The following is a 13,573-nucleotide window of genomic DNA, read 5'->3' on the forward strand; positions in this document are numbered from 1 at the left end:
AATAGGGATTGTGAGAAATAACAAGAAATAACACAAGCAAAAAGGCTAATGATGTATTTATGTCAGGCAGGAAGGCTCAAATGGGGAGCAAAGCTCTGGCTTAGCTTTGACAAAGGTGACGTGAGGGCCAGAATTTTCTAAATGCTGCCCATGGGAGAGCAGGGGGCTGGGCTGTTGCTGTGTGTGGATTTCTGCTGCATTGCATGTTTAGTTCTTCAACAAACTTACACTTTAATGCAGTGATTGGCCTCAACTCTTTAGCAGTGCCTCCAAATGCTGGCCTGCAGGCAGGCAGAGAGCACAAACTCAGGGTCACATTAGCGATAATGGACCCAAAGCGAGCTGTTGTACAAGAATACTTTGAAGCTGAGTGATACATCAGCACTTCTTTCAAGGAAATTGCCAAACGCCTTTATTACAACACTGCCCCTCGCTGCTGGCATTGCAGCCGTCCTGGTGCGCTAATAGGCACCAAAGGCACTTCAACCACTTTGTCTTGATTTTAAGTCTGCAACTGTGGAAGTACTGATTGAGAATTTCTGCCCCTTTGCTTGCTCTCTGCGAGGGGACAGTGCCCTGAACATCCCTTGAGAATGTTTAAGGACTTCGTCTCCAAAATGTGCATTTCCACTGATATTTGTCTCTAAATAGGCCCAAGAATACGCACAAGTCCTTCCAGCCTGCTACACTGCTGCGTGTTCTCCCTGCGGTGCCAATTACCGGGGAGAGGCGCTCCGAGGGGCAGCGACGCTGCGGAGGATGCGCCCGCGGGCCGGGCTGGCGGAGCGGGGGCTGCACGGCCCGTGCCCTCGTTCGCGCGGGGCCGCGGGCTGAGCCGAGCCTGGGAGCGTCCCTGGGAGCGTCCCTGGCAGCATCCCTGCGAGCATCGCAGGCAGCATCCCTGCGAGCATCCCTGCGAGCATCGCAGGCAGCATCCCTGCGAGCATCCCTGTGAGCATCCCTGGGAGCATCGCAGGCAGCATCCCTGCGAGCATCCCTGTGAGCATCCCTGGGAGCATCCCTGGGAGCATCCCTGGGAGCATCGCTGCCGTCACCTCCCTGGGCTCGTGCGCGCAGCGCCCGTCACCCGAGGGGAAGGGGCTGACAGTTTCTCAGCAGTGTGTGTATAAAATCCTCTTCTTAGGACGCTGTCACTGCAGTTTTAGGGGGTTTGGGGATTTGGTTAGCGGCCGGTGCATCGCCCCGTGCGCCGTGCGGGAGCGCAGCGCCGGGAGCGCGGGGTTGCGGCGCCGGAGGGGTCCCCGCTCCCGGCCCGGCCCTCGCCGGCCCCGCGCGGGGCGGTGCGCGCAGGGAAACTCCCCCGGCCCGTATCGCAGCGGCGATCCCCCGCTCCCGCCCCGCGGGGAGCGCGCCCGGGGGGCCGAGCGCGGCCGCCCCCGCCCGCCGGCGGCAGGTGGCCCCGACCCCCGCGGCGCCGCACGTCACTTCCTCGCAAACTTTTTCCCGAGCTGCTCCCTCCGCTAAAGTTGCCGGCGGCGGCCGCCCGGGCCGGGGAGGGCGTTGGGGCCGGCCGGGCATGCCCGGCTCCCTGCGCCCGCCGGGGCACGGCCGGGCCGGCGCGGGCCCCCCGCGGCAGCGCTAGCGGGGCCGGCGGAGCCATGGCCCGCAGCCTGGACGGCATCGACCTGGCGGCGCTGCGGGTAAGGACGGCCGGGGCTGCGGCGGGGGGACCCCTGCCCCGGGCTCGGGGCTGCCGGCCGCGCTCGTCGCCCCCGCGGGGAGTGCGAGGCTTCGGCCCCGTTATCCGCTCGGCGGAGCGGTGCCGCGGTGCCGCGCTGGGCTGCGGGGCGGCTGGAGGGCACCGTGGGGACGGCGGGGCGGTGCTGCCGTGCCCGCACGGGCACCGAGATGCCCGGGGGGCTCGGGCTGCAGCCTCGGGGCTCTCCCGGTGCCGCTGCCCGCGGGCTCCGGAGGTCGCGCCGCCTCGGCTGGAGCGGGGTCCCGCGGAGCGCGGCGCTGCCCGGCTCGGAGCGCTGCACCGCGGAGCTCCTTCCTCTGCCAGGATGGTAAATCGTTCCTACCGACATCCCTAAAGATGTTGTGAGTGCTGGGAAGAGAAAACAAATGGGAAACGAGGAGCCTCTGGAAGAAAATATATGCTTGGCAGTTTGGCTTTTGTGGCCTTTTTGTTGTTATTGAAGTTTGAGATCTTTTATGCCCCCCTCCTTTCCCCTAACTAAAAAAAGTCAGCATTTACCTAGTTTGCTGTGAATTCTTATTGCTATCCTCTTATGTTTTTAATGGAAGCCAAACTTTGGCCACGTTAAAAGCTGTGCTGTGAGTGTTTCACATCCACGGAGCAGTGACGGGGCTGCATGTGATGCCCCGAGTTCCACTTGCCCTTTTCACACAGGAGCTGAGCACTGAGCACCCGTCCAACCCAGGCAGGGCTTTTGTGGAGCTCTCTCGACAGAAGAGGAGGGGAGAGTTCAATTGTGGCAAAAAAGCAGTCATCCCCAGACAGTGAAACCAAAGCAAGTCACTTGCTAAAAATATCAGGGAAAAAAGGAAGAGGGCTGGGAGAAGCCTTTGCGATGCTCACATGGCGAGGAGGGTGTTCCAGACTGGAGGCAGAAAGAGGAAAAGCAGCAGGGACAGTAAAGTTAGGAAGGATGGCAAAAGGCTTCTGGCTAAGCAAGCAGAAGTTTAGTCTGGATCTGCTATGAGGTGTAAGGCAAAATAATGGAAGTTCTTCTTTGGGGCTTTAGCAGATGAATCTCATCTCCTTAAAATAAATAAGGAAATAGTGTGAGTTTGAAAAGGAGTCATTCTGCAGACAGCAGGCTTTGTGACAGAACCATCTGATTCACAGCCTCCAAAGGCTGAGAGCACTGCAAGTTTCAGCCTCCACAGGGGAAGAGATACATGTCTCATTTTGGGAGCAGCCTCTTTGAGCACATCAGCAGCCTTAATTTGAGCTTTGTGCTGAGTAGGAAATCAGAGGCAGGAGAGGCTGAGCTGTGGAGATTATTTAAAGACAGGTGCCTTGCCTTTGCTGTGTCTGAGGTGTTCCTGGGAGCTGCCTGGTGCTGTGCTCCAGCCTCCCACAGTTGTGAGTGGGGTCATTTTCAAGCTGAGATTGCCCTGCTCCCCTCCAAATGGGTGTTCACCAGGGCTCTCCTCTTTCCCTGGAAAGAAAGGGGCTTGTGGATCCCTAACACAGCTGCATTCAGCAGGGCAGTCAGAGGCTAAACATCCCTGAACTCTGCTTTAGGTGCTGAGCTCCAGTGGCCCTGTGGAAGAGCTTGTGCTTCAGACACCTGGATCTTCTTTAGCTGCAGGGATGTGAGAAGTGCATTTTGGTTGTGCTCTTGTTGCTTTTCATTCTGCCTTGCAGAGGAGATGGATGTGGCCTGGGTGCCTCTGGGCCAGCAGTCTTGCTCTGCTTTCTGAGTCTGCTGCTGCTGCTGGAGGGAAATCAGGGTGGTCACCATATGGTACAATGTATGATGGTAATTAACCTTAGAGTGATGAATGTTCAGGCCAGTATTTTGGCATCTTTCAAAGGGAATCTAGCAACTGGGCAGGCTGGTGAAGGGTTAGCTGGACCATGGGCTTAGGTGGTGGCTGGGAGGAAGCACTACATCAACAATGATAAATGGCTCCAAGACAATTAGGAAGGTGGCCCGTTGTGAACAATGCCAGCAAACAATGCAGTGCTGCTATCCAAGCAAACAAAGGCAATCCAAGGACCAGAGCCCAGATTAATATCCTTTATGACTCTTTACAAGGCTTGGTTCACTGTGGTGTCCTGATTAAAAGAAGAGAGATGGCCAAGTATTTGCTGCATTCAGACCTGTGGAGGCTTGAGGTGCTAATGCTCAATTTGCTAGCAAGGGCAGGATGGGATTTGCACTGTATTAACTTTAATGCTAATGTTTATTTAGATAATTGTTAGGGTCTTTCCTGGAGTGTCAGAAGCCTTTAGAAGCAAACTATTAGGATGCTGAATCAGAACTAAATTTATTGAAAGAGGAAAGAGAACCTAATTTTGAGGCATTTAAATTACTATATTTGCATAATAAATAACTTTAGAGAAGAAGAGTGAAGACAGCACACGTTTAAGTGAGAGAGGCAGTTGGAAAGTCCAAGTTGAAAATGCAGTTTAGGTTCCTCTGGGTTTCTGTGCACTGTGGGCACTTCTTAGATCAGCAATGCTGCTTTCTGCAGGAGAGGTGGGGAATTAGGGTGCTGCTCATGCTTCCCATGGAGTGCAGTAGGTATTGTGCATGGAAGCCCTTTACTGGGAGAGTTCCTTAGAGAGCTGCTGTGAGTTTTGCTGCCTGGACCATGAGCTGCCCACAGCACAGTTCTGTGCAGAGGTTTTGTACCACCCACCAGTTGCTTTTGCAGTAGCAATGGTTTATTTGCTGACTTCACCCCCACTGAAGTAAAGCATTTCTTTATATCCAGACTAGTCAAAACATAAAATGAGGAAATGAGAAGAGAGCAAAGAAAACTTCAATGAGATCCAGTCTTTTAGGCATTCTTATGCCTGTGCTTAAATCCAGATGTGAGTGTTCCCATTGATTTCCTTTTTAGTGAGGGCTTTTGGAATTGGGGTTTATGTCTAGAAGGCTTACTGCCTTGTTTTAAAATAAGTGGCAGGGGAAAAAAGACACAGACTGGCCTGCATGGGTCAGAAGTCATCTTGGTCTGATTTACGCATTGCTTTTGTTAAAAAATAAAAAGTCTTGTAAGATTGACAGTCCAGGAAGTTTGAGATTAAAACTCATTTAACTTAAAACCAAATGAATTCATTAGTACTTTCAGTTATGGAAGTCTGGGCTGTGTTGCTCTGGAAGCTCTTGGCATTTATCATGACAGTTGTGCCAATAAAGGTGGAATCTGCTCAGAAATAAAGCCCGTGTGTTTCCACTGGGGTTTTGCCAAGGTAAACATTTCTGTATCCAATATGAAGAAAGAATTACTTATATTAAAAGATTAACATATAAGTGGAGTGGAGAGTAGCTCTCTGTTTTAAAAAAGGATGTTTTGCAACCAGGGGCATAGAAATTGTGCTTCTGAGATAATGTTTTTCTGTATCACATCCCTCAGCAGTACCAATAGGCATTAACTGACATGATAGATTGCTGAAACAGATGTGGTAAAACTGACACATGGACTTAATAATACTTTATACAAAATATATCACTCTCAGAGATACCATGGCAAGAAATGAGCTGAGTGATAAATGGCTTAGCCAGAAACCAAGAAATGATCTCTTGAGTTCTTAATGGTTTTAAATCAATCGCTCTAGTGAATTTTAACTGAAGCACCAGATTTTTTAATGTACTCAGTGGTTCAGGAGAGAGCATTGCCCATGCCTTGCAACAAGAGGGCTGCAGGTACCTGGGGGTTGCAGCATGCTGCAGGAGAACCCCTGCTGCAGTGGTTGGTGCCAGAGCAGCTGGTGCTGTAGCACAAGGGTAGAGGTTGGTTCATGTGGAATGGTAGACTGATCACCTGACTCATTAATCTCTTATGTAAATTAACAGCAATCTAGTTTGGGTTCAAAGCCAATACCTCAGTCAAATTCACTTTGCTATGTTTGCAGAACAGGAGAGTTGAGTGTTCTCAGCCTGCCTGTAAGTTAAGGTTGCCTGGTTTGGTACCTTTCCCTTCACTAAGGTAACTGGGCTCAGGTGTTTTGTATTGTAATTTTTTCAGTTCTGCTCTTTAGGTGTTTTCCTTTGTTGCCTTGTTCACACCAAGTGTTTCACAGCAGAGCACAGCAGCTGAGTCTCCAGGCTAGCTCAGTGTGGTAAGGCTTAGGAGCCTGGAGTTTCTCCTTGTTCTACTGTGAGCTGAGTCTGCAGTTGAATTCTAGTATTTTTCACACACCTTCATTTATTTGTTTCATCTACTGTTGTACCATCCTGCCAGTCTTCCCCATGTTGTTTTGTATACAGAAGTTTTGTGAAACTTGACTGAAAATGTAAATATTAATGCATTACCCTGTGATTTGGCAATTTCCCCTTTAGTGTGAGTGAGGAGATGTGCCTCAGATATTTCATTTTGGTGGTGTACAATTAGTTTCTGCTCTGAAGTGTTTGCTCTAATCCAAATAATGTTATTTCTTCTGCTTTTTGCAGGACCCTGCAGGAATATTTGAACTGGTGCAGGTTGTTGGAAATGGGACATATGGACAAGTCTACAAGGTTTGGATCCCTCTTTAATTTAGGGTGATGTTCTTGATAAAGCTGTATTACCTAAAGCAGAAGTGAGCACCATTTAGGAAGGTGACAGTTGTTCCAGTAATAGCCTGGTTTGTCTTGCTCCCTTTTCTGCATAATGCAGAATGTACAACCTGTGGAATTCCATGGCCCTTCTGTCCTGTTTTCGTGTCTCTCTGCTGCCACAGGTCACATAAATGGCTTTTGTACTAACTTCCCTCTGCTCTGTTCTTATTTTCTCTTTTTCAAAATTATTTTAAAGGTGTCTGGCAGAAATTCACATCAGTGATGGCTAAATTTGGCCTGCATTGGGTGAAGGTCTAAGCTCAGCCAGCAGTGCTCTTCAAGACAGAGGTGTCAATTAGCCCTGCTCTGCAGGAGGCAATGAAGTCTTTGATTTCTGTCATTGCCTGTCACATTGCTTTGTCACTGTGGTATCAAAGCAGAACCACCAAACACAAACTGCAGCAGCTGACATTGACTCTGTGCACCGTGCACTGCTTGCTTTAGTTACAACAGCCAGCCTAGAAAAGTGTTCTTTCACTGTGAAGCCTTCCCTAAAAGTGATTTAAGAAGAGGAAATAGTTGTGATTAAATAGAGAACCGGGTTCCCATTTGGAGAACGAAGGCAGAGGAAGGAAAAGGCCACACTGAGCCCTTGGAGGTGCCTCAGAGGAGAAGCGGTGCTGGACAGATGCAAAATGCACATTCCAGACTCAGCAGCCAGCTCTGCTGCTGCTGTGAAGGGTTTTCACCCAGCCCAAAGGCTCAGTGTGTTTGGAACTCCTCCTGCAGGCCCTGAGCACCACCTGGATGCTCTCAGGTGTTTTCTGGATGCTCTCAGGTGTTTTCTGCCTGGGAGCATCTCCCTGGTGCTGGCCTTGCACCCAGAGCTAATGAGTTTCCTCAGGAGGAGGGCAGCTGCAATGGAACAGCTGCTTCTGCAGTTCTGGCCGTGAGAAGTGAGGCTCACACTCACTTTTCTTTTTAACTTTTGTGTACTGTGTCCTCTGATCTATAAAATGCTAGCACTGATAGAATAAATGAATGGAATTCTGGAATAATTTTGCAGTTTGTCTGGTATAGGCTTGCAATTATAAATATTTAAGTTATAAAGTAGTCTCTGTTATCCATATACTTTACTCATATCATTAGAGCAAGTTTTTATTCTCCTGAGGTGTTGGATTCTTCCATGCATTTAGAAACTACACATGGTAATTTGCACATAATCAAAGGAAAACTTATTTCAGGCTAAATAAATTATATTCAGGATTACTAAATTGCTTTGTTGGCTGTGAAGATGATTCATGTTTTAATATATGCAACTCTATAAAAATGAAAATAAAATTTTGAGGATTCATCATTAGATTTAGAAAACCATGTTTAACAGATTTATTGAAGGAGAGTATTATTCATACTGAATTATTCCAGTTCCAGTTCAGAGTCTTTTAAAATGAAATGGAAAAGGTATGAATTGTACACATAACAGTGCTAGAGCTGAGTAGAAATGTTATAAAGATTTGTGTACAATAGCTGACTAAATACCAACAGATGTTTTTTTGACAACTTATGAAGTAGTAGGACATAAATATGCCAGTACTGGCAACTTCAACCTTTGCTAAGTGTGAATTAGATGTGAAAAAAAAATCCAATGGTACCTAGAATTCATGAGACTTGGGCTTCATTATCTCTTGAAATTACAGGGGAGTTTTTCAGTTAATTCCTGGTTTCCACATCTTGGAATCCAAAGAACAATCCTATGTAAAAGGTGATTCAGAATAATGCCATGGGAGGTGGTAGCACAGTCCTCCCTGACAGGAAGGGAAAATTTAAAGTAGTAGGAAATAGTGCATTTGCTGGTGGTTGGGAATTAGGAGTACTGACTCTTTCCTGCCTTTGCCTCCTCAGTGCTGAGGAGCTGCAGGTCAGATTGTGTCCAGTCTCTGCACCATCTCCACTGAATGCATTTGTGAAGGAGAAGTTTCTGAACATCCCATGCGCTACTTCTGGCAAGATCTGTCCATCCTCCTGTGTGTTCTTGAGGCCAGGGATGAAAATGGGTGCTCAGGGCATGAGCAGCTGCTCTCCAGATATGAGGGCAGCATTTCTGAGGGTTTCTAGAGCTGCTGATCACCAAGGACCTTCAGACAGCAGAACAATGTTTTGTGTCATGTGTCAGTGTCATCTGAGAAGGCTGAAGGTGTCACTGGGGAGTCCCTGGGATCTGTTGGGCTGTGGCACTGCTGTGAGTTCTTTGCCTGCTCCCAATCCCTGCAGGAGTTTAGCTGTGTGGGCTCTGTGGCTCTGGAGTGCTGGGTAGGGCTGGTCCCTCACCCTGCATGCATTCTGTGCTGCTCTGTGCCTGTGTCTTCAGTTTGGGGGAAGTGAAATATTTTTTTCAAAGACTTCTGCTGTTAGTTTCATAGTCTTTGATGAGAAGTGTTTCTTCCATAGAAGCCTGTTAATGTATTTTCTGTGTTCCAATTTTCAATGCAGGGTCACTTTTCTGTGGAGTAAATAGGGAGATAGGGGGGCACCTGAAGGGGTTGCCATTTTTGAAGTGTTTGGGTCACACAATTCTTCCTGAGCTCTGGAGGAGGCTGTGAGACTCTGACAGTTGTCAAGATGAAGAGGAATTGTTCCTAATCTTCTCATTCAGCCATGCTGGGGGAGTCCTCATCCTTCTGAAGCTTTCGTGGGCCAAGTGAGGTCAGCAATGGTGTTCTGATGCCAAGAGGCACCTGACTGGGACTTTTGTCTTCCTTATTTTTGGTGATCTGGGTTAGCCTTCTCCTGGGTTTGCCTGTTTTCAATGGCCTAGGGAAAGAGAGGCCAGTGTCATTGGATAGTTCCAGGGGCTGATGCTTTTTGGCACATGATCGTGGAGGCTGGTGATAAACCCTGACAGATCTGCAGCTGCTGTGTGTGCTAAATGGTGGATTCCCAGTAATGCAGCTGATGAAGAAGCAGCAGTGCTGCTGCTGAGGCTTAGCAGGGTGGAAGCAGCCCTGCCTTCCTGCAGTGCCTCTGCATAGCTAATACTTTTATTTCTCTGCAGTCACATAAGACTCCGGATACAAAAAGGAAGCAGATCTGAGTAAGGAAGTGTATGGGGTTTTGGTTGGGCTTCTTTTGGTTTGGTTTGTTTTTTAACACAGTTGCTTCTTGGCATTGAACACAAATACAATGTTTCAGTTTGTCCTAATTTGAAAGTTTCATAAATTCTGGGTATTCCCTTTCAGAACTGGCTGATGTAATTGAGTTGGGAGTGGTGGGGGGGGGAAGGAACATGGGGGTTTTTGAGACTGGGCAGTGTGTGGAAAGAATCACCCAACCATGCTGTTATGGAGGCTTATATCTGTGGACTCTATTGTAAACCATAATTAATGGTTGCACCTGGAAGGTTAAATGTGAGAAAGAATTATGTTCAGTATAATCCAGATAGTGAACGTCTATAAGCTGGAAAGTTTTAAACATCCCTTCTGTGGGTGGGTCAGCAGTAGCCACTTTCCAAAGATTGTGTTTTGGGGCTGAAGTGCAATTTCAGAGTCTCCAAAGTGCTGCAGAGGTGTTAGGAATGACACATAATCTCGGGTTGTTTTGTTGCCATTTGTGGTAGTTACAGTTTTCAAGCTAATCTTAGTCTTCAAGGCACTGAGATTTTGACGAGTCAAGAAAGGAAATCAGTTGTACTCCACAGAAATGACAAAGTGCTACTCTCTGTTTCACTAGCAGTTGATAAAAGAGTTTGTTTGTCTATCTCTTTGCTTTATTTTGGTTTTTGGTAGTTGATGCCTTTTTCTTGGTCCTCAGATTAAGAGCCAGACACAGTGAAGAGATGAAGGGTTTTTACTTTGGTGTTTGATAAGGATCTGTATGGTGCAGCAATTGTCGAGGTGGGATACGCCAAAATGCACACACAGGGCAGAGCACGTTTACAGTTTTACAGACCTTGCACATTAGCATATCTAATGAAACTGTCCCAAAGAGAGGCTTGAATGAACAGTGTGACATGTCCCTATTCTAAAGTGTTCCCCCCAGACAGGTCTAATCCTCGTTTGCAGGATGTGTTCTGCACAAGGAGGGGGCCTTGGTTTCTCAGCATAGTGTAGGGCTCTCCAGCCTCCAGATGAACTTTTCCTGAGCAACCCCTTTGCCCCTTGGATCCCTGTACTAACCATCACTGGAACACCTGAAAACTGTGACTAGACTGCCCTCAGCCTTTGCTTCCCAGGGTTGAAAAAACCCAATTCCTTCAGCCTTTCTTTCTTTCTTTCATTCATGAGAATGAGTCACCACTGGAATAGGTTTCTCATGGTGGTTGTGGAGTCCACCCTTGCTGGAAATACCCAAATATCTTTGACATTTGGTTAATCTAAGCTAAGTCCCTGCTTTTAACAGGAGGTGGGACCATGTGTTCCCAGAGGTCATTTCCACATACCTACTATCAACCCAGCCTATTAGGGTGTGAATTACTAACTTCAAAAACAACCCCCTCCACTTCTTATAAATGTATTAAACATTTATATATATATATATATAAAATAGGTAGTTTATGGTGTGTATTCAATTGTCAGAGTCAGGAGCATTTTTGCATTTTTGCGCTGGGGTTTTAGGGGTTTAGTGCTGTATTTGGTTTCTTTTTTAGTCTTGGCTTCCCTGCCTATTTGCATGACAGGGCCAAACTACATTCAGCACTGGATTTTAAAATAATGGATCAAACATGCGAAATTAATTAGCAAATTGTGAAGTCCTGGTTCTAGTTAGTGAATATTTCAGAGGAACTCGATTAAGATTCTTAGGAGCCAAACTAGTTTATCAAAAATAGAAGAGTAAGGATGTGAAAAAAGCCTCCCAGCTGTGGAGTGTCTCTATACAATAAAGGCTGTGGCTGAACAGAGCAAAGTACAATAATTAGATGTGCCATTAAAGAGTAGTAAAATCCTTGCAAATAATTTGTTGTCAGGCCTCCTGCTTTCAGCTCCTCCATGTTTTGAACCTAAAAGTCCATGTGGGAGAACACAGTGCATTTTCATCCTAAACTGTTGGCATTTTGAGCTCATGTTGCATAACACTTCAGGTTTTGTCACTGGGTCATGCTATTTTGAAGGTAAGAGAACGTGCTAAAAATGCACTGCTGGTAATGTGAGCGTGGTAGGAAGTAGTTCAAGCTCTTAATTCCCTGCTCGAGCACTTTGCTGTGCTTGGAGCACCTCACCAGTGACATTGATTTCAGTAATCCTGACTGCTCAGTGGCATCCAGATTCACACCAATGTGCAGATCCCTCAGCGTGACCAGTGCTCCATGGGCCTGAGTTCTGCAGTGTCTGACCTACTCAGAAATTGTCTTGTATATGATATATGAATTTGTGGAACTTGGGGGAAAAATTGTAATTATCTATTTGCAGTCCAGAAAGCCATGGCTGTGACAGTTAATGAATGAATGACACGGCATTACCCAATTTTAAACAGCAGAAAATCCAGTGTGCTGGTTAGAGATGTTTGAGCTGATTCCCATGGCAGGTTAGCTCTAGTAACTACTTTCTCCAAAGTGAACTGCAGGATTTTGGAGCCTAGTGAGGGCATATCACCTTATCTCTGTGTCTGACTCTTTCTTACAGCTCCTTATGAATTGTACTTTCCAGGTCTGCTTTAATGTCCTGAAGAGTGCACGTATCTTTGAAAGTCCTTCCTTGGTACCTCTGAGCAATAGCTAATAAAGTATAATAAAAGGAACAACAAATCAGTTGGTTTCCTAAAATAAACCAAGGAACTATTTTTCAGCAGTTTGTAGTATACTTTTTATTTTTCAAAGTCCTTGTGTATTTTAAGTCTGCTCTTGTAACCTACTGAACCTTGTGGAATTCCTGAAAGGTTTTCAAGACTTGCTTTAGAAGCACCTTCTCAAAGGCCATTTATTCCCCATCCCCTACTTCCTACCCTTGAAGATACAAAGTTTTAGTAATTGCTGAGATCTTATAGGTGAGCAGTCCAGAAGATACACTTTGTAGCTAGCTGTGCCCTTTTCAGTGTCCTGCATAAATGATGTTTTTAGCTGCTGTGCAATAGCTGGGTGTGCTCTGGGGCAGCCTTCAGGGGCTCCCAGTGTGTGGAAAATGCCCTTTTTCATTCAGGTAAGAGAGGGGCTGATGTGGGCAGCTGTGGCTCAGGAGATCTGGCTTCTCTTCTTGCCTCTGCTTCCCACCATGGCTAAACCCATGAATTTGCTGGAGCTCTTTGTGTGAGCGTGGCTGGTAAATGGAGGCAGCCCTTGTTCCTGTGCAGCACTTTGGGATTGTGGTTAGGAGGAATCAGTGGAGGGGATTTGTGAAAACTGGTGAGCAGCCACTCCCTGAACAACGTGCTGTTTGAAAACAGTTCCACTTGAATCCAAACATGGGTTCAGGGGAAACCAGAGTGGGAAAATTTCAAGAAGTGAGTTGGCTTTCATTTCCAAACTTTGCATCAGAAATGTCAAAACATTCCATTTAATTTCCTTCATTTGAAGATACATTTAAATTCAGCAGGATGTTTAATAGATTGGGGGAAAAAAGGTACAGTCCTACTGAAATAATCTGGCATGACAAAATGAAATGTGAATATTAATGTGAATTATTCTGATTTTATATTCTGAGAGGAGTGTTTGCAACCAAAAACAAGACCAGTTGGCAAAGTATTGACATTTTGTTGGTGTTTACTGAATACTGGAATTTACTAAATTCTGTTTTCTGACTCTGTGGTTGCTACATCTGATATGAGCTTTTTAATGCAATTTTTTCTTGTATCTCTATTGTTAAAAATGGAAACATTTAGAGGAAAAGGTCATAAGAGAAATATGTGATGGCCTTGTGAAAAGAAAATCCCTGAAGTTCAGTAAAATGTAGATATCTTTCTTATTCAGTATGCTGAATTTGGCAAGGCATTTCCCCAGTATTTAAAAATAACAAAAGAGTAGCCAGTTTACTAATTATTTCTGTTGCAGCAGATTTGTCTACTTCTGTTTTACTCTTGGCTTTAAACTTGTGAACAATTATACTAAAATATGCAACAAAACCATCATGAAATAAACATGCATATGACTTAGATAATGGATTCTCAAATGTATTATTTACACAGATTTTTCATTATGTTGTTTTGTTATACGAAAAAAGGAAAGAGATAGAAAAAATATTTGTTTTTTGCAGTCTAACATGAAATATTTATTGTAACAGGCTTCTTGCAAACATTCTGCCCCCAGAAGCCAAATTGTATCAGTGAATATCTGATTGCCTTTTATTATGATCAGAGGGCAAAGTTAGGAGTTGGGGGGCAGCGTTATCTCTCGTGCTTTGAAAATCAAATTATTGTGGTGAGGTCCTGCAGTTTTGCTGTGTTTT

At 46.1% G+C, this 13,573-nt stretch overlaps 1 protein-coding gene across 2 annotated transcripts in view; it reads left to right on the forward strand.

Annotated features, from left to right (window-relative positions):
- The first annotated feature begins 1,506 nt into the window (after nt 1-1,506).
- NRK (Nik related kinase) overlaps nt 1,507-13,573 on the forward strand; it is an 86,644-nt gene continuing 74,577 nt past the window's right edge. For both annotated transcript variants that reach the window (XM_084213191.1, XM_084213192.1), the window contains exons 1-2: nt 1,507-1,661; nt 6,117-6,182. In XM_084213191.1, the coding sequence (XP_084069317.1) occupies nt 1,620-1,661; nt 6,117-6,182 (108 nt within the window). In that variant the 5' untranslated portion in view covers nt 1,507-1,619. The remainder of the gene's footprint in view (nt 1,662-6,116; nt 6,183-13,573) is intronic.

This window comes from Fringilla coelebs (assembly GCF_963513975.1).
Source record: "Fringilla coelebs genome assembly, chromosome: 11".
Lineage (NCBI taxonomy): Eukaryota > Metazoa > Chordata > Aves > Passeriformes > Fringillidae > Fringilla > Fringilla coelebs.